The 21,230-nt window shown below is 55.2% G+C and overlaps 1 protein-coding gene across 2 annotated transcripts in view; it reads right to left on the reverse strand.

Annotated features, from left to right (window-relative positions):
* Positions 1-665: 665 nt before the first annotated feature.
* The window catches only part of LZTS1 (leucine zipper tumor suppressor 1), a 52,062-nt gene continuing 31,497 nt past the window's right edge, over positions 666-21,230 (reverse strand). The window contains exons 2-5 of one of the 2 annotated variants that reach the window (XR_014795004.1): positions 8,864-9,340; positions 6,863-7,663; positions 1,400-4,263; positions 666-1,356 (exon numbers count right to left, since the gene is read on the reverse strand). Coding sequence is in view for 1 of the 2 variants with exons in the window: in XM_084883796.1 (XP_084739922.1) it covers positions 3,610-4,263; positions 6,863-7,663; positions 8,864-9,208 (1,800 nt within the window). In the remaining variant the exon portion in view is untranslated. Of the gene's footprint in view, positions 4,264-6,862; positions 7,664-8,863; positions 9,341-21,230 lie in introns of both variants that reach the window. The other variant, XM_084883796.1, reaches the window with a different exon arrangement.

The raw sequence follows: 21,230 nt of genomic DNA on the forward strand, positions 1-21,230 counted from the left end.
TCATGTCCCGCCCTTGCCCCTAACCCCTCCTGCCTGCCACCTTCCCCGGACATTCTGATCAGCCCCCTGCAGAGGCACTATCTCCCTTCTACCCTCACCCGGTCCACAGGCTGCCTCGTGTGCCTAGTTCCCTCTTTCCACAGCACCTGCTACCTGAGTGGACCCCCATTAAGCCTAGGACCTGAGCCCAGGGAAGCAGGTGACCCTGGTCCTGATAAATAAGGTGGACAGAGAGCAGGAGGCTGGCCAGATGGCCATGGTAGTGCCTGCACCTTCCCAGCTGGGAGGCCCTGAGCAGTGGACTCCTGCCAAAGTGGCCACGGGCAACAGACTAAGGGGCTGGCTGGTGAGGTGAGCGTGTGGGGGCGTGAGGCCTGGAAGGCCTCAGATGGGGCTGGGGGAGGGGCTCTTTTGGAAGGGACCCTCCTCGTTTGCAGAGGACCATGCCCCTTGGTCACCTTTTCCCTGCTCGGGGTCAGCCCAGGACCCATTCATAGGTAAGGCACAGGGTTGGTGAGTGGCAGGGTCCCACCGGCCAATACCGACCTCATAAGGCCTCCCACCTTCCCCAGTGGGAAGGGCGGCACCTCTGTTTCAAATGGAAAGGCCCCCGGACCACAGCCCAGGAAGGAGGGTGGCTGGCGTGGACAAAAGTGGCCATGGAAGACAGGAGAAATGGCATTCTTTATTCATAAATAAAAACATAAAATCACCAGAAATAGTTTACATGGCCAAAAGGGGCATCAAAAATAAAATAAAACGAAGCTGTCAAAAGCAAAGCAAACAAAACAAGAAGCAACCGAGAGAAAAATAACTGTACATATTCTTCCAAACGCTAGTCTGTCCAAAGGCAGCCTGGCTGGGGGTTCCGGCTCTGCCTGCAGACGCGGCACAGACGCTCCACACTGGAGTGCGTGGGGAGGGGTGGGGGGAGGTGGCTCCAGCTCAGGAGAACTCGGGATGCATGGACCGCCCCTCCTGAAGCTGCTGCTCCACCAGCCCAGCTGGCCTCACCCTGGGCAGCCTGGCTAGGTGGGGCAAGGCCAGAGGCTCAGCAGTTGCCTCTCAGGGAGAGACGGCCCCCACTCCCCAGAGCTCAGTGTCCATAGTGGGCGCCTGCCTGTGAGTCTGGTCGTCCCATGTCCCAGAGGCAGAAACCCCTCCTTGGAGAGGGGGTGCGGGCTGCTGTGCTCTCTGCAGACAGCTGGAGCATGTTTAGGCCAGGCACTCAGGGGCGCAAGCAAGCCAGCCAGCAGGAGTGCTCAGAGGGGAGGGCCCTGGGCCAGGCTGCCTGCCCCGAGGTGCAGTCGTCCAACCTCCCCAGTCCCTGCCAGCCTCTGCTGTCCAGAGCCCCGTCTGGAGAGGCTGGGTCTGGCGGGCACGGTCCAGGAGTGAGGACTGGAGAGGCTGAGTCTGGCGGGCATCCAGGAGGAGTAAGGAGTTTCCACAGGGTGGGAGGGGAAGAGAGCCACACGGTGGTGAGGTTGCTATGTTACAAGTCACTGATGCACCTGGTACCACCGTGGGCCATCCTGGGGCCTTGGGCCGGTGGCAGCCCAGGGTGAGATCCAAGGATTGGCTGAGGGCAGGGCTGTGGGGTGCAGGGCACAGTCATACCCCGGTTAGCACCCACCTCTTCTTGGGTGAGGCACTGCTCTTTGGGAGGGGCGTCGGGGTGTCTCCGGCCTGGGGAGGGGCCAGCAGCCCCGTTCTCTTGCCTGCGGGGCAGTCTCACCAGGAGGAAGGACTCAAGGCCCGGCTGGTGGGAATGGAGGGGGATGGGCTCAGCACGAGGAACGGGACATCTTTGACTTGGGGCTCTGCACTAGGCCCAGGGGAGGGGGCTCCTGGCCTGTGGATTCCAGGTGCAAATCTGGCTTATGACTAAGGGCCATGGCTTCGAATTCCAGAAGAGCTCCTCTGTTGTGTGAAGGCAGCAGGACAGGCACAGCGTCACCCGGGGGTGGAAAGGCAGAGCAACCCCAGAGAAGGTGGCCCTGCCCTCACCCCCGACTCGAACTCGGGGAAGAAATGTGGAGGGCCCTGGAGGGGCCGGGGCAGAAAGAGGAGCAGCTTCATTCCCACCAGGAGCCTGTAGCCAAAGGTCAGAGGTCGGGAGGCAGAAGGGGATTGGTGTGGAACTGCCAAGTGCCCCAGGGAGGCCCCCCTCCCCCGCCCCTCCCGCCACAGGCAGGCATGAGGTGCGGGCACCCAGCAAGGGCTGGCTGTCCTAGGAACAGCAGCTGTGCCTAGAGTCAAAAATAGAACATGGAACAGCCTGGCTGCCTGCTCGATATGGCTTCCTTTTAAAAAGACAAGGAAGAAAGAAAAAGAAATAAAAAAATAAAAAAAATCCTGAAACAAGCAACTGAGCAGCTCTACCTTTTCTGTCCTCCCCAGCGCTGCACATCCTGAGAAAGGAGACCCGCCTCCCCCGGAGCCGGCCCAGCTCCCAGCAGCTGCACCTCTGGCTTCCTGACAGTCCGGCTGGCGGGGTTCGGGGTGGAGGGAGGCCCGCGGTGGCCCTGGGACATGCACAGGCTGTGTCTGCGCCTCTCCCTCTCCCTGCCTGCACTCTGGGGACCCCTCCTGACCAGACAGGACTCTTGCCTGAACTGGCCCTGGAGCCGTGAGGGGAGGAGGCATGCCGCCGCCCAGGTCATCCTGACCATCCTAGCAGATACAGGTTATTTTGGATCCAGCAAGGGCTGGGCTCTTGGGAAGAAAACAAGGTCCACATGGCCGCTGGCCAACTGAGCCAGGTGGGGAAGCCGTGCTTCCAGACCCGAGCAGGCACTATCCGAGGGACAGCTGGAAAGCACATCCACGTGTGTCCCCGTGCCTGCAACCTTCCCTTCCCGGCACCTACCCAGGTCTCTATGGCTTTAAGAAAAGTGGTCACTGAGATCAGAGGCCACCAGCTGCCCAGAGGCCGCTCACCTTGTTGGCAGGCCCAGCAGGGTCGGGTCAGACTACTGAGCATCTCCCTCTGCCCCTGGGTCCTCACTGTCCTGAGCTACCCAGCTCTCCCTTCCTCTCTGTGGCTTGCCAGCTTTGGGACCACAGCGCTGATGTGGCTAAGCCAGCTTCTCAGCACCCCACCCCAACCCTTGCACCTCCTCAGCAAGAGGAACTCAGGTTATGACTGGGTCAGATTACAAGGATTCCAGTCACAAATGGCTTTGTTCTATTTCCAAGGCATCCCAGTGTGTCAGGGGAGAAAGACGGTGGGAAGGGGGTCGCTGGCCTCCATGGCAGCCACCACCATCCCTGGGGAAGGGTATCTCTAAGTACTTGAATAAAGGCCAAGGTGTAGGGAGACCTTGATCAAATGATGGAGACGCCTGGCCCATCTCGGGAAGGCTAGAGAGCTGGTGGGCGGCAGAATGGTGAGCACTGCGCCATGGGAATGGGGAGTAGGGACCATGGGGCAGTTCCTTCTCTCCCCTCTGCTTCCCTCCCTGGGAGGATCCCGGGTCTGTGCCTGGGCAGGCTTCTCTCAGAGAGGCTCCGCTAGTGAGCAGGGAGGAGGGGAGGGAGTGCCCTGGACAGGCCCTGCACCCTGCCTCCCCATGCCGGGCCCCGGCTCTCCCCCTCCCAGGAGGCTCCTCAGATCTCGGTGGCTATGATGTCCTCATAGGGGATGTCAGCCCCTTCCAGGTCGATCTCCAGCGGCTCCCCCGCACCGTCTCTGTGGGCCAGCTGCTGCAGGGCCTTCTCCAGGCGCTGGTTCCGCTGGTACATGGCCAGGTAGCTCTGCTGCAGCTGCTTCTGGTACTGGATCACCTTCTCCTTCTCCTCCTTCCACACCAGCCGCTCGTGCTGGAAGTCTGAGGACATCTGGTCGTGGCCTTGCTGCTCCTCCTTGAGCTCAGCCCGCAGCCGCTCCAGCTCCCGCTGCAGGGCGGGGATGTCCTCGGAGAAGGTGGGCCCCGGCCCCCGGGGCGTGCAGTCCCGCTGCAGGGCGGCCTGCGCCCGCAGGTCCTGCAGCTCCTGCTCCAGCAGGTTCACCTTCTCCCGCAGGAGCTCCGACTCGTTCTTCTTGCGCTGCAGCTCGTTCTCGCAGACCTCCAGCTCCAGGCCCTTGGTGTGCAGCGCGCTCTCCAGATCCCGCGTCTTCAGCTCCACGCCCTCCAGCTTGCCCCGCGTGTCCTTCAGCTGCGCCTTCAGGCTGAGGATCTCGCTGGCCTTGGCGTTGACCTCCAACTGGGACTCCTTCAGCTGCTGCTTCAGGAGGGAGATCTCGCCCGACTTCTGGCACACCTGCCGAGGGCCAGGCCGGGGTGGGAGAGAGGAGAGAGGGGGAGGTGAGAGGCCGTGGCCAGGGCGGGCGAGGGCTCTGCTGCCTCACAGAAGGAAGCTGTCCTGACGGCTCCCAGACAAGCTGGTCTGAGTGACCATGAAGGCCCCGCCCCTCCTTGAAAATCAGTAGCCTGGCTCGTTCTGTCCACATCCCTCCCTCACCCCCAATTCACAGTCAAAATCTCAGTCTATACCCACGCCTATAGTCACATGCAATTGATAACAGGGGTTTAACCTGCCTACTGCTGGCATCTCCATCATTCACATTTAATCAACATAAGTGGTATCGATTCCCATGTCTGCCACATCTCCATCACCATGTTTATGCACAAACACCCTGACCTCACCCCTGCACACACCCGGCTCCCCTGTCCTCCCTCCTGGGGTGAAGATCACATTCATGCATTCGCCCCACGATGAGGGCCACGCCTGGCTCAGAGACACCCCGATTCTGAGCTACCAAATGGCGGGCGATTGTGTTCTGCCGGCCCCCATGCCTCCACCATTTCTGTTCCTGTTCCCCAACGAATTTGGCCAAGATCCACAAATAACACCCAAGGCACTGGAGCAGACCGGTGTGTTTCTGGGTCTGGGTCATTCAGGGCCGTGAGTGGCTCAGAAGAAGGCCAAGGCCTGTCTGGGTGTGTGTCGCAGAGTGCCTCCTGCTGCCCTGGGAAGGCTGGTGGGATGAGCCCGGGGCCCGGGCCTCTAACAGGAGGGATTCTGGGAGCAAGGCTGGAAGCCACCTGAACATGTCTCACTTTTCCTCGGGATCCTCCTTGTCATGAACTACCTTGGAAGCACTGACTGGGACCAAGAACGCCTCTCCAGGGCGAAGCCTGTATCTGTTTATGGAGGGAGCAGCAGGAGTGATGGCTGAGGCACGGGCCTGGCTTGGGATCCTGACTTGACCCTTAGGACCTGAGTGACCCCTAGCATAGTGGCTGTATGGTATAGGGATTAGATATTTGAACTCTGGGGCCACGCTGTCAGGATCAAGTCCTGGCTCTGAGATTTATGAGGCGGTGGCCATGGGCGAGCCATTTCACTAGCTACTCTCTATCAGAACCTCTCTGTGCCTCAGTCTCCATAATTCAAAAAACTGAGGATTAGGAACAGTACCTCCTCCGTAGGGTAAGGAGTAGATGAGAGAACCTAGGGCCTGGCATTTAATAAACACTCTACACATTATCATCACGAATGGTTGAATATACTTATCTATAATAATAAAAGCATAATATGCTAATTAGACCAGACAGCCGAACGTCCTTCCTGACGACCTTCTGGACGAAGCAGGGGCTGTGAGGGCCGAGGCAAGGCGCTGTGGATGCCAGGGCTGAGCCCCTTGCACGAATTTCATGCATTGGGCCTCTAGTATAAATGTTTAATTGAATTTATTTAACTTATTGTTTTACTATATAGCCTGACTGGACAACCTGGGAGCAAGGTTTGCAGCCATGTCCACGGACAAGGAGGGATGCCCAATGCCAGCACTAGCTTACATCTCGGAGACGCCCCCAGGGGTCCCCAGGGCTGGCTGAGAAACGGTTGCTGCGGGAGGGTGTGCTGTGCCCACGTGGACATGGAGGAAGGCACTGCTCTCACGGCTCCCATTCCTTCCGCCCCAGAAAACCTGCACACAGGAAGTGGTGGTGCCCTCCTCCCCTGCCCCGTCCCCATCCATCTCTCCCACAGAAGGGATCTTTCCCTCTACAACTACGGGCAACACTTCATTCTGACTGCCGGGATCAGCACACACAGCTCTAGAGCAAACAGATGTTTGTGCTGCTAGGGTAGTGGTGCCAGTCCAACCAGACCCAGTGGCCCTTCGGTCCCTTTCCACACAGAGTTTGCGGGGCGGGGAGGAGGGGGGGTGTCACAGAGCTGCTATGCACACACTCCCGCCTGTCCCAGCACACCTCCCGGGGCCACCCGGGGAGAAAGGCTGCCTGCAGGCAGCAGGATGGGGTCTGAGCTGGTTCTCCAGCAGCCAGATGCAGAGGCCTCACCGCCAGGGTGTCATGTGCCTGCGTGAGCCCTTGTCTTCCTGTCCTGTTTCCATCTCAGACATGTGACAGAACCCCCATTGACACTTCTGGGGGGGTGATCCGTTCTGTCACTGAGACCTGCCACACATGGCGGCACTCTCACCAGTGGGTGGGGACCCTCCCCTCAAAAGCAACACATCCTATATTCTCATGGCTCTCGGACCGGCATGCACTCAGGTATGGCCGTGCTTCCACTGGGCCTCCTTGAGCAGAGGAAGCGAGCTGGCCCGCAGACACCCGCTGGGCCTTGCTTCCTATGGTTCCAGCGTCTTGGTCAGTGACTTGGTCAATAAATTCAATTCTAGGGGCCACGAGGCTCTGAGAAGGGAACAGAATGGGAAGCGCAGACCACCTGCATCCCTCATATGGGAGTCCCTCGCTGGGGTCAGGAAGCTGGCCCTTTAGTGCAGCGTGCTGGGCAGTTTGTGTCCACACACCGCTGTCCTGTAGGACCTGGAGGAAGGGACGGGAAGGGCTGGGCACCAGGCAGGGCGAGCCCTCCCCTGCCTTACCTCCCACTGCGTCTCCTCCAGCGCGGGGCCGAAGCTGGTCTTCTCCTTCTCGTAGGTCCGCAGCTTGCTCTCCAGCAGGTCCTGCTCCTTCATGAGGCTCTCGAGCTCCTGTCGGAGCTGCCGCTTCTCCTGCTGGAGCTGGAGCACCTGCAGGTGCAGCACCTGCTGGGCGCGCGGGCCCTTCTGCGAGGCCTTCAGCCGGCCGCCGCTCCTGGGCTCGGGCCCCTCCGGCTCCTCGGGGTAGCGCCACGGCCGCTCCTCGTAGGCCGGGCCGGAGGCCAGCTCCTTCTCCTCGAAGCTGCGCCGCAGCTTCTGCAGCTCGCCCTCCCGCTCCAGCAGCTTCTGCTCGAGCTCCTGGATGGCGCACTCGTCCGTGGAGATGGGCGAGCGCACGCACGAGGGGCCCCTGTCCGCCTTGCCCGGGTGGGCCAGCTTGCTGCCGCCGTCGGAGAAGGACAGCGCCTTCAGGCTCATCATGTTGCTGTCCTGGAGGAGGATGCCCTGCGTGATGTTGTGGGCCGAGCCCCCGAAACGGCTGGCGGGCCCCACGGCCGGGACCAGCGGGTCCAGCTGGTAGCTGCTGCTGGTGCTGTGCGTGGGCAGGCTGGACATGGAGTTGCGGCCGGAGTCGGACAGAGCCCCCGAGCACTGGCCGGGCCTCAGCTCCTGCTCCTTGGGCTTGTCCGGGGGGGCGGGGTGCAGCTGGTGGCCGGTGCCCTCGGGGGAGGCGTGCAGGACGGCTCCTGATCGTGGCAGCACCGGCTTGAAGGCCGTGGGCCGCACCGCACCCTTCTCTGAGGCCTGGGGAGAAAAAGAACCACGTGACCTTGGGGTTCCCTGTCCCCCCAGCCACGTGGCACCCTTCTTAGTCACAGCCCTAGGCGACCTCGCCTAGTACTCTGAGGCTGCCGAATATGCTGAATCTCTCAAGGAGAAGCCACTCTGTGCCATGAGCTGCCACCTGCCACCAGCTCCTCCCAGCCTCCCGAGAGGAACGGCTCCGGCTGCCCTGTGTGGTGCCGGCAGGGGCCCGGGGCTGGGTGGGCATGGCCTCCCTGCAGAAGTCCCTGCTCACCTTACCGCCCTTCCAGCAGACACCACCTTGGTCTCCTCAAAGGGTTTGTGAGGAGAACTTGACATAAACCCTTTTCTTAAAATCGTCATTTTCATGGGTAGCGCATTTGCAGTCTACCATCCCTTTTAAGCTGAAAAGGGTTCCATGCAGACACACGGGGCCACTTCCTAGTGCAGGGATTTTCAAACTATGGCCCGCGGGCCACATGCGGCCCGCAGAGGAGTCTGATCCGGCCCGCCAGGTTTTTTGGGCAGTGAGCGCAGCCGAGGTGTTACAGTAGGAATTAGTAGTTCATATAGTCCGGCCCTCCAGCTCTCTGAGGGACCGTGATCTGGCCCCCACTTTAAAAAGTTTGAGGACCCCTGTCCTAGTGGATCTAAGCCCACGTAACACCGGGGCTGAAGTAGGAACGTGGTTTCTGGCACCCACCCGTGGGCCCCATGAGAGCTTAATCTGGACTGAGGACCGGCTTTCTGGAGTCTGTAGGACTCTTCTGCCCTCATTGCTGCTAAAGATGATGGCAAGGAACTCACAGCCAGCTCCTGGCCCGGCTCGAGACGAGCTGCCACACCACCCAGCCGCACACGAGGATCTGCTCGCACAAGAGAAGCTGCCAGCTCTCCAGGCCGACTCTCCATCTGCTCCTCCGGGCGAGACCAGGGCTCCCTCTCCTTCCCATGCGCTTGAAAATGCAGCTGGTGGTCTTACGTTGACCGCCAGTTACACCCGGGAGCTCAGCAAGCCCTTCACTTCCCCTGCGCTTGGCTGAATGCTCACCTAAGATTGACCAACCTTTGGTCTCTGGTGAGCATTTCGGAGATCTGAATGTTTAGGTCACTCACTGCCACTGTGCTCTCCACCCTACCATGTTGCTCTCACCTGCCATTCCTACCCACCCGTCCTTACCAGAGAGACCCCCGACTTACCATTTCTAGCTGGTTGGAGAAGGGCATGAGCTTGGGTGGGGTAGACGGGCCGAAGTCCACCCCAACCTGGCCCCCCAGGTCCCCGCTGGACAGAGCAGTGTAGTCGGGGTGGTGGGCGCCCCGGGCCTTCTGGCTGACCTTAATGTAGAAGAAGTCTTCGCTCTTGCCCATTTTGGAGCTGGACTTGCCGTGCCCTGAGTCCTGGGAGAAGCCGAACCGGAGCAGCCCGTCCGAGTAGCGGTTGAGCTTCTTGAGGTGCGAGGACTTGCGCAGCTTGTACTGCGAGGCGCGGCAGTGCTTGCTGTGGAAGCCGTGGCCGGAGATGAGGCTGCTGACGCTGCCCATGGCGACGCGGGGCGGGGGAATGGGCAGGGCAGTGCGGGCACCTGGAGAGGCTGCAGCAGTGAGGGGCAGTCCTGGCTCCGGGAGGGGGCTGCGGTCATAGCAAAGGCCTCCAGGGCCTGGGAGAGTGCGGATCTGGAAGAGACACAGGGCAGCAGTCAGCAGGGCTGGCCGGGCAGTTCTGGTGGGACGGGAAGAGGAGTCCTCGCGGCTGGCTCTGGCGGTGGAGACACGCGTGCAGTCCTGTCCCTACGCTCTCCTTTCGTCCTTTGTCCCCAGATTCATCAGCGTTCCCTGAGGGCCCTGCTTCTGGAGTGGGGAGATAGGGTGGAGACTAAGACACTTACTGCCCCTGTGTCCAGGGGCACGTGTTCAGGGTGGTATGGATGGGCCATGGACAGCGTGCACCATCTCTAGTGACAGAGGTGCTACTGGGTAAAGCAGAGCACCTGGGACGGAATTCGGGGGGCTATTTATACATGGAGCACCAGGTGACAATGGCCTCTCTGCTGGGGGTACCATTTAAAAAGACCCCCCAAATGGGGGAGCGAGCTGCATGAGAATGTGGGGGGGAATGAAGCAGCTCAGAAGCAGCCCGCGTGCAGGCCCAAGTCCCCGCGGTGCAGCGTGCCAGGCGATGTGACCAGCGAGGGGGCCAGTCAGCTGGAAGCTGGTCAGCAGCAGGGAGGGGAGGGGAAGCCAGAGGCTAGCGGGCCCGGGCTGCACAGAGCCTGGGGCCCCAGGGCTTTGGCTGTTACTCTGTGGCTTTCAGCAGCAACACCATGATCTGCCTGATGCTATGGAGGGGCCTGGGTGGACATGGTGGGCTGATTATGCTAGGCCAGTGGTCGGCAAACTGCGGCTCGCGAGCCATATGAGGCTCTTTGGCCCCTTGAGTTTTTAGCAAAGGCCAGCTTAGGAGTACCCTAATCAAGTTAAAAACAATGTCCTACCTAAATAGTTTAAGTTTAAAAAATTTGGCTCTCAAAAGAAATTTTAATCGTTGCACTGTTGATATTTGGCTCTGTTGACTAATGAGTTTGCCGACCACTGTGCTAGGCAAGAGATACCATGGCTGGGATGGGGGTAGCTTTGGATCACAGGTTAGATTTAAGTTTCAGCTGCTAGGATTTGCTACCGGATCAATGCAGGGAGAAGAGAAAGAGAGGAAGGGGTCTAGTCAAGTAACTAGAATAAGTATGTTGCCATTTATTGAGATGTAAAGACCACAAAGGAGCCAGTTTAGGATGAAGCAGGGGTGGAAACGTCGGGAAGATGGTAAGGCCTGCTGGAGAGTAGGCAGCAGGGCGGGCGGGAGCTGCAGATTTGTGTGAACTGGAACCCTCTCCAATGAGGCCTTTCCTCCCACCAAACCGCTCTTGCTGAGGCCACCGGTGACCCCATGGCCAAATCCGCCCGCCAGTCCTCAGCCATCATCTTACTTCAGCAGTCCTGGCTCCATCCTCTTCCCCAGACGACTTCTTTCCGTGGCTGCCTTAGGCCTCCCGCATCAGCTGGGTGCTTCTTAGTTTCTCTTCCTCAGACTCCTCACCTCCTACCACCCTGAGTGGATCCTCAGACTTCTCTCTTTCCTCTCTTTCTCTTGCTCCCTGCATTGCTCCTGTAGCAAATTCTAGCAGCTGAAACTTAAATCTAAAGTGTAATCCAAAGCTACCTCCTGTCCCAGCCATGGTATCACTTGCCTAGCACAGTGGTCGGAGAGAAGCCAGCTCTGAGAGCAGAGGAGGCCGCGGAGGAAGCGGAGGCAGGAAGAGAGAGAAGTCTGAGGATCCGCTCGGGGTGGTAGGAGGTGAGGAGTCTGAGGAAGAGAAGCTGAGAAGCTCCCAGCTGATGCGGAAGGCCTAAGGCAGCCACGGAAAGAAGTCGTCTGGGGAAGAGGATGGAGCCAGGACTGCTGGAGTGAGATGATGGCTGAGCACTGGCGGGCGGATTTGGCCGTGGGGTCACTGGTGGCCTCAGCAAGAGCCGTTTTGGTGGAGTGGCGGGAGGAAAGGCCTCATTGGAGAGGGTTCCAGAGAGAATGAGGCGGGGAATAATTACACGCTTGAATGTTGAGCAGCAGTGATGGAAGGTTTGGATTCCCAGTTATGAGCCCTGCCTGCTACGACATGTGAGGCAAACTCTCTAACATCTTCAACCTTCAGTTTCATATACTAATGCTGAGACACACAATTTTTTTTTGTAAGTAATAGGAAGGCATCTTATAATAAATGCTGAAAACAATAATAACAACCTTGCCCCTCATTGGACAGAGGAATGAATACATTGGGATGTCAATGCCAACACACGCTGATCCAATTAAGAAAGACAGAGCTACACACTTAATAAAATGGGAAGTCAGACGCACCCTGTGCTCTTTATCCTGCTCTAAAGGATACTGTTAGCCCGGAAGGGGCAAAAGATGCCCAGGCAGGTCATGGAGAGGTGTGTGTGCACAGCGGGAGGAGCCAGAAGACTCCTCAACTCTGCATGTGAGGGCTTGGATTCAACTGAGCATTGCTATCCTGAAGAATCAAGAGGTTATGCATGACTAAATGTGTTCTATGTTCCATTAGTAAAAGCAGCACAGCAAAACAAGTTAATGGTCTCTTAGAATCTCGGAACGATATCCATACCTACTCCAGAGGTTCGTCATGAGGCGTGTGTGAGATACCACTGTAAGCTAAACGGTATGTATAGGCATTCAATAAATGGTGGCATTTTCATTGGTATCTATTATTATGTTATTACCATGGTTCCCTCCAGAATTCATCAACCTTGTAATCTTCAATGCCCCCCATTTCCAGAACAAGTTATCGCTTTTCTACATGCGACTTTCTTTCATCCTATTCCCTGACAATGCTACCTATGAGTATGGAGTTCCTCTGTTCGCTTAACAGGTGACAATGACTATATTTCTCATCCCCCAGGTCACCCATCTCTTGCTTAGCTGAGACCTTCAGGTCCTCTGAGACAAAGATTCTTCCGTTTTCCATATGTAGGAAAGCTAGTGTTGGCCAAAAGACTCCCCTGCACTCTGCACAGTATATCCCTTGGGCAACTGGTGACTTACTTTTGCCCATCCAGTTGCATATTTTTGAGCATCTGTAGGGGCAGTGTTGTGGAGATACGGCAGATCTGGATTTGAAAATCAACTCCTCTGAGGTTTCTTTGCTTACAAAATAAAAATAATCATTCCTTCCCAAGGACCAGCATGCTGATGAAGCAAACCGACAGCAGTCAAGGGCAACGCTCGCACATGGTAGGCACGCTGCAGGTGTGCAATCAATGCAAGGATGAGACGGGAGTGTTGCCCTCGAGAAGCGTAGACGAGTTAGATTACAAGTAGTGTCAGGCTCCATGGACCTGTTTGCATTCTTCTGCTCCACTGCCAGCTCCTCTCACTTGCACCTTCAGACAGACTCCAAACTTGTCTTTCCCCAGTCTGTTCACTTAGGCATCAGAAGGGGCACAACCGTCACACACCCTGTGAAACCCTTCAAGGCTTCCCACTGCCCTTGGAGTAAAGCAGACTCCTCACCAAACCCCGCAGGCCCCTGGCAGGCCTTGGTTTTGCTCCAATCACATCTCACCCCATTCTTCCCCTGCTCATAACTACAGTTGCAGCCCTCAACTTTTTCTATTGGTTGAACATAGCAAGCCTTTCCCCACCAATGGCCTTTTGCCCCTGCTGTTGCCTTTGCAGACAAGTCTGTCCCCTTAGCTCTTTACACAGAACATCCTCTCATCCATTAGTTCTCAACCCAAATATCACCTCCGAAAAGTAGTTTTCTCTGGTTGCCCTGGAAAAATCCATCTCCCCCATTACTCCCTATTACTCCAATCTATTCACTCTTTTGTAACACTTGCTTTAACCTGTAATAATAATCTTTTTAAATGTGTGTGTTGTGATGTGTCCAACAGGATATAAGCTCCATGAGAGCCAAGACTTTGCATCGATAGCTCCTGGTACAAAAATGAGGAATATGACGCACAGACTCAGAGAGGTCGGCATGGCCCTTGTTATTTGGTGACCAGTGACTCTGGGGGAACCTCGACCCAAGTTCATGAATCCACGCTACAGACACTGCTGAGGATTTTAGGTGAGGCTCAGGGATGTTAAGGTCAGTCCTAGATAGTAAAGTGAGTTTCCAGGTAGGAAGAAAAAGCCTGGAGTTCAACTCAAGATCGTCACTTCTAGCCATGGCTTCATTCCCTTTTGGGTGGCTGACAACAAGGTTCTGAGTACAGGTGAGCCCCTTTGCTTCCTGAGCAGCAGCCTGGATGCCTTGTGAAGCACAAGCACTGCCCTAGGCTCAAGGGCAGTGGTTCTCAACCTTTTTAATACCGCAACCCTTCAATACAGTTCCTCATGTTGTGGTGACCCCCAACCATAACGTTATTTTCGTTGCTACTTCATAACTGTAATTTTGCTACTGTTAATGAATCGTAATGTAAATATCTGAGTTTTCCGATGGTCTTAGCTGAGACTTTCAGGTCCTTTGAGGCAGGTTGAGAACCGCTAGCAGGGTCGTCGAAGACCATAGGAAAACACAGATATTTACATTACCATTCATAACAGTAGCGAAATTACAGCTATGAAGTAGCAACAAAAATAATTTTATGGTTGGGGTCACCACCACATGAGGAGCTGTATTAAAGGGTTGTGGTATTAAAAAGGTTGAGAACCACTGCCCTAGGGGATGGAGAGGAAAAGTCCAATGATGCGGGGAGCAGATGAGAGGAGGGGGTGAAGGATGGTGCCTCTGGCCTCCGAGTGCATCCTTAGCCCCTGATCCCTGCCCTCCCTCCACTCCCCAGGTCATGACATACAGAGGAGCTTTGAAGCTTGAGATTATCCCCAGATCCACTTGGAGCTAAACTAATTACCTTTAAATGCCTGGGCTCGTTCTGTTTTTAACTTGGAAAGAACTTCAGAGAAAACTTGGCGGTGGTCCAGCCCTAGTTTTCCCACCCGCCCAGCCTCGCAGGATTGTGTCTCTGTGCTCAGGGGGAAGGGCACGTTTTTATTTCTGGGAACCAAGCCCCACTGGCCAGGAGTACATACTCGGGGTGGAGATGAGCACACAGATCTTGGCGATCGAGCAGGAGAGAAGGAAGAGGGGAGGACTGGGGAGGGAAAAGGAAGGAACCATGGAACTCACACTGATCATGTTGGAGGAACCTTGTTCTGCATGACTTCCTACTGACTTCAGAGAAGGAATCCAGCAAGAATGAGATTTCAGGTCTTAAGGCAAGAGAGAACAGCCAGTGGAAAAGGATCCCCTCCCCCCATGCTATACTCAGAATCTGACCACAGAGAACTCAGGAGACTTCCCCCAGACTCAGTGCCTACCCTCCTCTCCCCTTCTTATTCCCTCCCCTAAATTACTAAGGCTTCTACACAAAGACAGACAATGACCTGGATCCTGGGACACCCCCAGCTTTGGCTGCTTCTACTCCCACCACAGCTGCCTTCCCTGACTCCATTCTGCACCCTCCTTCCCTTCCTGAAACATGGAGATAGAGGCATGGAGGTGAAGAGGGGCCTGTCTAGACTCGGGTGAGAAATAATGCTACACACCCTCCCAACCCAAACCACAGGGAGGAGCAGCTCTGGCCTACTCACATCAATCCAAACTTCTGGCCCTGGGAGGGGAGGCTCCATACCTGCCCTCTCCTCTCCCCTGGGCCTGGAGAGGTCACCACCAGATCAGGATGCTCAGCCTCGTTACCTCACTCCTTCTCACCCCCCATATTGCCCTTCCTGCTCCATTTTCTATCCCTTCTCCGCCCTCCTCATCTATTCTCTCCCCACACCCTCCCAGGGAAAGGTCCTGGCGGGAAGGTCAACCAGACACCACAGTCACCTTGGCATCTCCGTTCTCCTGCCAAGGAGGTGCCACCACCTAGTGCACACCCACAGGGACTCACAGAACTCGGGGAGGCTGTGCCAGTTCCGATGTGTAGCTTCCTCCAGCACCCAGGCTGAGCTGTGCTGCCCACTCCCGAGCCCACTGGCGGGGTGTGTCCCAGTAACTGCCGTGCCTTGTCACCTGCAGGCTAAGCCTGGATGATAGGGCCATATATATGGGGTTCATTCAATCATTTATTTGTTGAATATTTATTCAGCAACTGACAAGGACCAAGTATGCAAAATGCAGGGGGAGGGGGGAAAGGAGAACAGTAAGCACATAGAATGAAAAACAAAAGCCACAGAGATAGGAAGGAACGGGTGTGCACGCGCATTCACTGCTTCCCTGGCAGTGCCCAGTGAAGGCCTCTGAGACGGCACTCAGAGACGGCACTCAGAAACAGGCAGCCTGGTGACATTTCTGACAGAACGGTCCTTCGGGGAGAACAGCAATGTGAAAGCCTGAGGTACAGCGGTGGTTCTCAAGGTGTGTGTGTGTGTGTGTGTGTGTGTGTGTGTGTGTGTGTGACTTGGCAGGTTTGGAGACAGTCATGACTGCTATGACTGGGATCTAGGGACATGGCGACAGCACAGCCCCTATCTAGTCCATGTGACAAAAACAGCACCTTATGACAAAGAATGATCTGACCCAAACTGTCACTAGCACTGAGGGCGAGAAGTGTGGTTTTAGAGTAATAGAAAGAAAAATTTTACAACCTCAGTCCGGCCATCGACTGGGTGTGACTTACAGCAAGTGCCTCGAGGGCTCCGTGCGTTTCCTCACTTGTGAAGTGGAGGCAACCACGCCTGCTTTGCCACAGGACATCTGTCTTGACAACGGGTGGTCACCGGCACCAGGTCAGCACCAACTGGAAGCCCGATGTGAGGTGAAGCAAACTTAATTACTGCAAGCACCTTAATGGTGATGGCGCATGGCTGAGAACACATCAACCCTACTATAGAGTATGGCCCTGGGGCCAGGCCCCTCTTCCACCAGGAACTTCCGCTCTGCTCACAGATCTACTCACAGGTGCACCCGGGGACCTTCTCCAGTGTTCCAGTTCCAGCAGGGAAAACGAAGTCTTCCATCGGGGAAAGCGCATTCTCCTAGCCAATGAGGAGCTGGCTTATATAGACAGACATTCCCATCCCTGGCCCCTGATTGGCCAGAACAAAGCTGCTCTGATTGGTCAGAGCTGCGCAGCTCTGATTGGATGCAGAAAGCCTCAGTCCTATTGGTTGAAGTAGGACTCCAGGAGCTCTTTTATAAGGGCTGGTTCACAGGGCAGCAACACAGGCCAGGCCAGCAGTTTTGCAGCCCAAAGGTGGACAGAGGCTTCTCCCCAAATGAGAGGCCCCTGTGCAGAAATGGCTGATAGGCTGTTTTTTGTTGTGTGTGTGTGTGTGTGTTTAATTTGAGCACATTTAGCCACCAGGAGCATTTCTTAGCAGTTGTCTTTTCCTTTTTTAAATTCAAGGTTCACAGTCTGAACATGAAGGGAAGTTAGAGCTTAGCACGTATTTGGAGAAATCACCAGTGCTGGTTATTGTTGGTGTTGTTTTTCATTACTCTCCAGGCCAGTTCGCTGAGATATTCAATTATACAAGAGATGGCTTATTGCAGGAGCGCCCTGCACTCCCAGATCAACCTGGCCGACCTCCGTGGTCTGAGGACTGCGGCTTCCCATGATGCCCCTGTACCAGGGAGACACAGACGAGGGGCCAGGTGTAACCTCCCTTTACTGCACTGGGCCCAAGCATGAGCGGCTGGGTTCAGCTCAGTTCTCTGAGGCCTCTGGAGAATGAGTGGGAGCTGCTGACCCCCTCCTCACCAGTGCCTCCCCTCCAAGATTTGCTTATGGCTTCTCAGGGTTCCTTGACCCGCAATGCCCCTCGATTGACCCACGTTAAGCAGATTAATATATCCTGTGCTGGGGGATCAAATGTGAGCTTGGGGCTGTGAGGAGGGACAAATAACTTGGTCTTAGATTCTTGTCTTAACTAATGAGTCCCGGCTTTCCTTGGACTGGGGAGGTGGGAGCAAGGAGAGGAAGTGAAACGAAGGATACTTATCACCTCAGTGCAGCCTGCCCCTCCCAAACTCGGAAGCCAAGGCCTCGCAGCCCCCCTTCCCAGGACTGGGACAGATCTTCAGACCTACTTCAAAGAGGGTCATAAAATGAAAGGGGGGGCCAGGCAGGCAGAGGGGCTGCCACCTGGACCATGATGAGCAAGATTCTGGGTGGACACCTCATCAATGCTCGCCCGGGTCGCGACATGTCGCTATTTGAGCTTTCTTCTCCTATTTAACTTTGATTATTAAAATACCAGAAAGCTACAAAAATAACCTGGGTCGCTCATGCAGAATTGGCAACTGTTAAAAGTCATCATATTTGTTTCAGAAATAACATCTAAGTTGTAATCCTCATTCCCTATTCCTTTCTTTCCCCATCACTACCTCCCTAGGGTGGGGGTGGGGGTCCCTATCATGCATTTCCTGGGTACATTTTTTATATTAAACATATTTTTAACAGACTATTCTATATTGCCTTGTTTTCATCTTTTATAAATGGTATCATGTTGTATCATTCTGCAACCTCGAGTGTTTTATTTAACCTTTTGCATGCTGCGTAGTCATCCTGACACATTTTGCTGACCATTCCCTACTCAGGAGCTTCCATTTTGTTGCTAAAACCCTCTTACATATGATTACTTCCCCAGATGTGTGGGATTTTTGTAAGATTTACTTTCTTTGAGTCTTGGAAGACACCTAGTTTTTAAGGCCCCTCCCCTTTCCATTGAAACTTGCAGAAGAGGTGGTATCTGAAATCCATAGTGGCCAACATATCAAAGGAGGCAACAAGAGTGGGGCCAGAGCCCCAAATCCCACTTCCCCATTTTACTCCAGGGTGGAGGAGGCATGTCATTGTTATTAAGAAGAGGGTGCCACTGGCAGAGCAGAGGTGGAGGGGAAGGAGTCTTGGCCAGAGACACTGTCCTGCTGCAGGTGATAAGGGACCTTCCAGCTCTGAGGCAGCCTGGATACGGATCAAAACTCCAAAAAGCTGAAGCTGTTCAGGACCTTAGAGATAGTGTACTCCAAGTCTTTCATGACCCACAGAGACCAGGAGCAAGGAAGGGACTTACCCAGTCACATAAAAAGTTCTGGACTTGAGACCAGCATCCTTTCCATTTTACCAACAAGACAGGACTTCCATTTTCCAGACCCAGCAAGGGAGGGAGTGAGCAGCTAGCTCCCTGTATGAGTGGGCCAAGTGTGTAAGGGAGAGTGTGTGTGCACACGCATGCGTGTAAGGCTGCCTGATACAGATGGGATTCTATCCTGTGAGCTCTCAGCTCTTGGCACGGCTTCAATAAGAGATGATCCCCCTGGGGGTTGGTGCCTGGGAAGGCAGAGGAAGCAGCTTCGGGCAGGCTCTGCTTGGGCCCAGCCATGGGGAAAGAGGGAGCTGACCTGAGTCCAGCAATGGCTGATGGTTGCTGGGCCGAGCCCAGAGCTCTCTGCCTGCAGCTGTCTCCCTGACTCGGGGGGCATCACAGTCCAGGACAATTCCTATCAGCCTGGGAAGCCACGCCTTTGCTTTCTCAGTTCAGTTCTATCTGTGGAACCTGGATGACACACACTCACTATTATTCATTCCCGTTGTCCTTCAGGGTAGACCACGTGCCAAATATCACCTAGGGTGCCTTAAGAAGACAGGCAAGCCTGTCACAAAGAACTGGAACCTCGCAGTGAACCCTCAGCTTCCTTTCAAAGGAAGAATCTTGGGTGTCCCCACCCCGGGAAGCCTTGAAGACCACAGGAAGTCCCTCTGCAGGACGCAGACCCTTTGGTGCTCTGCCCACTGCACACTCAGTGATGAAGCCGGGACCACTTTTGCATTAGGGATGAAGGGTGATCTCTTCATTATCTTTAACCCTCCTGGAAGGCAGCAATGAGAGCAGCTTCTCTGTGCCCCACACAGTGCTGAGCACAGCGCTAAGGACACAATACATTCTCAGTGCAAGTTTTACTAAGATCAGCTCTCAGGCCACTGGCTGCGTTTGCCGAAGGGCAGGTGAGGCCCAGGGAGAGGTGGGATGAGGTCGGGTCCCACATGCAGACCGGAAGCCAGGTCTACAGAACTAGAACCCAAATCTGGCTTCAACTCAAACTTCCAGCTCTCAGACTGACTTTGAGTCAGTGGTCACCTTGGGGAGAAGGAGATTTACCCTCTCCTTGTTCCTCACATCCCAGTCCTGTTCAAAGGTTTCAGCCAAGACAAAAAAAATATATGCGGCAGTCTCTGTTTTCAGGGGATGGTGGAGAGACAATACAGGTAAGTAAAAAGCAGCACTAGTTGAACTAAGGCTTATGGCATATGAGTGGTGTTTAATGTTTTCTTTTATACAGAAGTGAGGTAAAAGTTCTCACTCTACTGTCTGCCTATTATGGACTAAAAGTTTGTGTGCCCCTAACATTCATGCATTGAAGCCCTAACCCCCAATAGATGGTACCAGGTGATCATCCTGGGAGGTGATTAAGGTGAGATGAGCATGAGGGTGGGGTCCTCATGGTGGGATTAGTGTCCTTAAAGAGACTAGAGAGCTCCTCCCTCCCTCCCTCCCTCCCTCCCTCCCTCCCTCCCTCCCTCCCTCCCTCCCTCCCTCCTTCCTTCCCTCCCTCCCTCCCTCCCTCTGCCTCTCCTCCCACCATGTGAGGACACAGCAAGAAGATACTTTCTACAAGGAAAGAAGAGAGGTCACACTAGAGACAGAATCCACCATTGCCTTGATTCTGGACTTCCAGACTCCAGAACTGTGAGAAGTAAATGTGTGTTGTTTAGGCCCCCATTTGTAGTATTTTGTTATAGCAGCCCAGCTAAGACACTGGCCCCTCTGCCCGCACCAGACACCCTGGCAGAAGATGCTATGTCGGTCACCCTATTTCTGGCATTGTCCTTATGTTCTTCCCTCCTGCTTCTCTGTCCACATGGTGCTGATTGCTCCGAAGTGCTCAGACCTGCTGTTGTTTGGGGACAGTCCTATAGCAGAATAATGCTTGGTGGAGGTTAGGGAAGCTCAGCTCTACCTCTGGTTCTGCCTCCTCCAGCTCTGAGACATGCAGCAAGCAGGTTGAGTTTCTGGCTCTGCTCACTGTGACTTTTTGCCCCTTCAGGCAACCCCCCTGAGGGCAGAGCCTGTGCCTGCAGAGCTATGAGTCCACAGGAGGGAGCCATCAGCACCATTCAGCAGGCCCCTACATGATGTATATGCCACCTGCATGATGGCATTAGGCTCTTGACCAAGGTTCACTGATTGGCGGACCTGTTTTGTCCCCTGGCATAAGGTTTAACCTTCCTGTGTCTCTATTCCACATGTGTCAGATAAGCACAGATGACACCTACCTCACCGGGGTGGCATTCATATGATTAGATTATATGTATATATATATTAGAGGCCCAGTGCACGGATTCGTGCACATTGAAAGGAAATTAATTAGAAGGTGGTTGGTGGGGCTGACTGGACGAGATGGGCCAGATATAACCTGGAGCCAACCTCCCGAGGTCCCTCCCGGCTGGCCACACCTGGGGCGGTGCCAGGGCTCGCAGGGTGTCTGTGGAGTGAGTGGGTCCCTCTGGCAGGTGGGGTCTCTCGGCCTGGCCTGCGGGGATTGGGCCGAAACCAGCAGTCCGAGATCCCCTGAGGGGTCCTGGAGTATGAGAGGACACTCTGCAAAGTTGTTGTTGCTCAGCAGCTCCTGCATGGAGCGTCTCCCCCCTGGTAGTCAGTGCACATCATAGCTACCGGCCGGACAGTCAAATGGTCAGACAGTCACTTAGGCTTTTATATATATGAAAATACTTGACTACAGTAATAAGAATATAGTGGATAAATTTACACCAAAGTGCTTATGAAATTATAAAGCAGTGTGGAAAGATGCTAGAACTAGATCCTCATGTCTTGAAATTAAAAAAGCAGATCTTTAGGGAAGGATGACCACCCCACCCCCACCCCACCTCCATCTCCTTGTGGAGAGTAGGGCCGGCCAGATCTGCCTCTCAGCCTGCTGGAGGGCAGTGGGGCTTGCAGAGTGTGAGAGCAGTCCAG

Source organism: Pipistrellus hanaki (assembly GCF_964339955.1).
Source record: "Pipistrellus hanaki genome assembly, chromosome: 5".
Classification (NCBI taxonomy): Eukaryota; Metazoa; Chordata; class Mammalia; order Chiroptera; family Vespertilionidae; genus Pipistrellus; species Pipistrellus hanaki.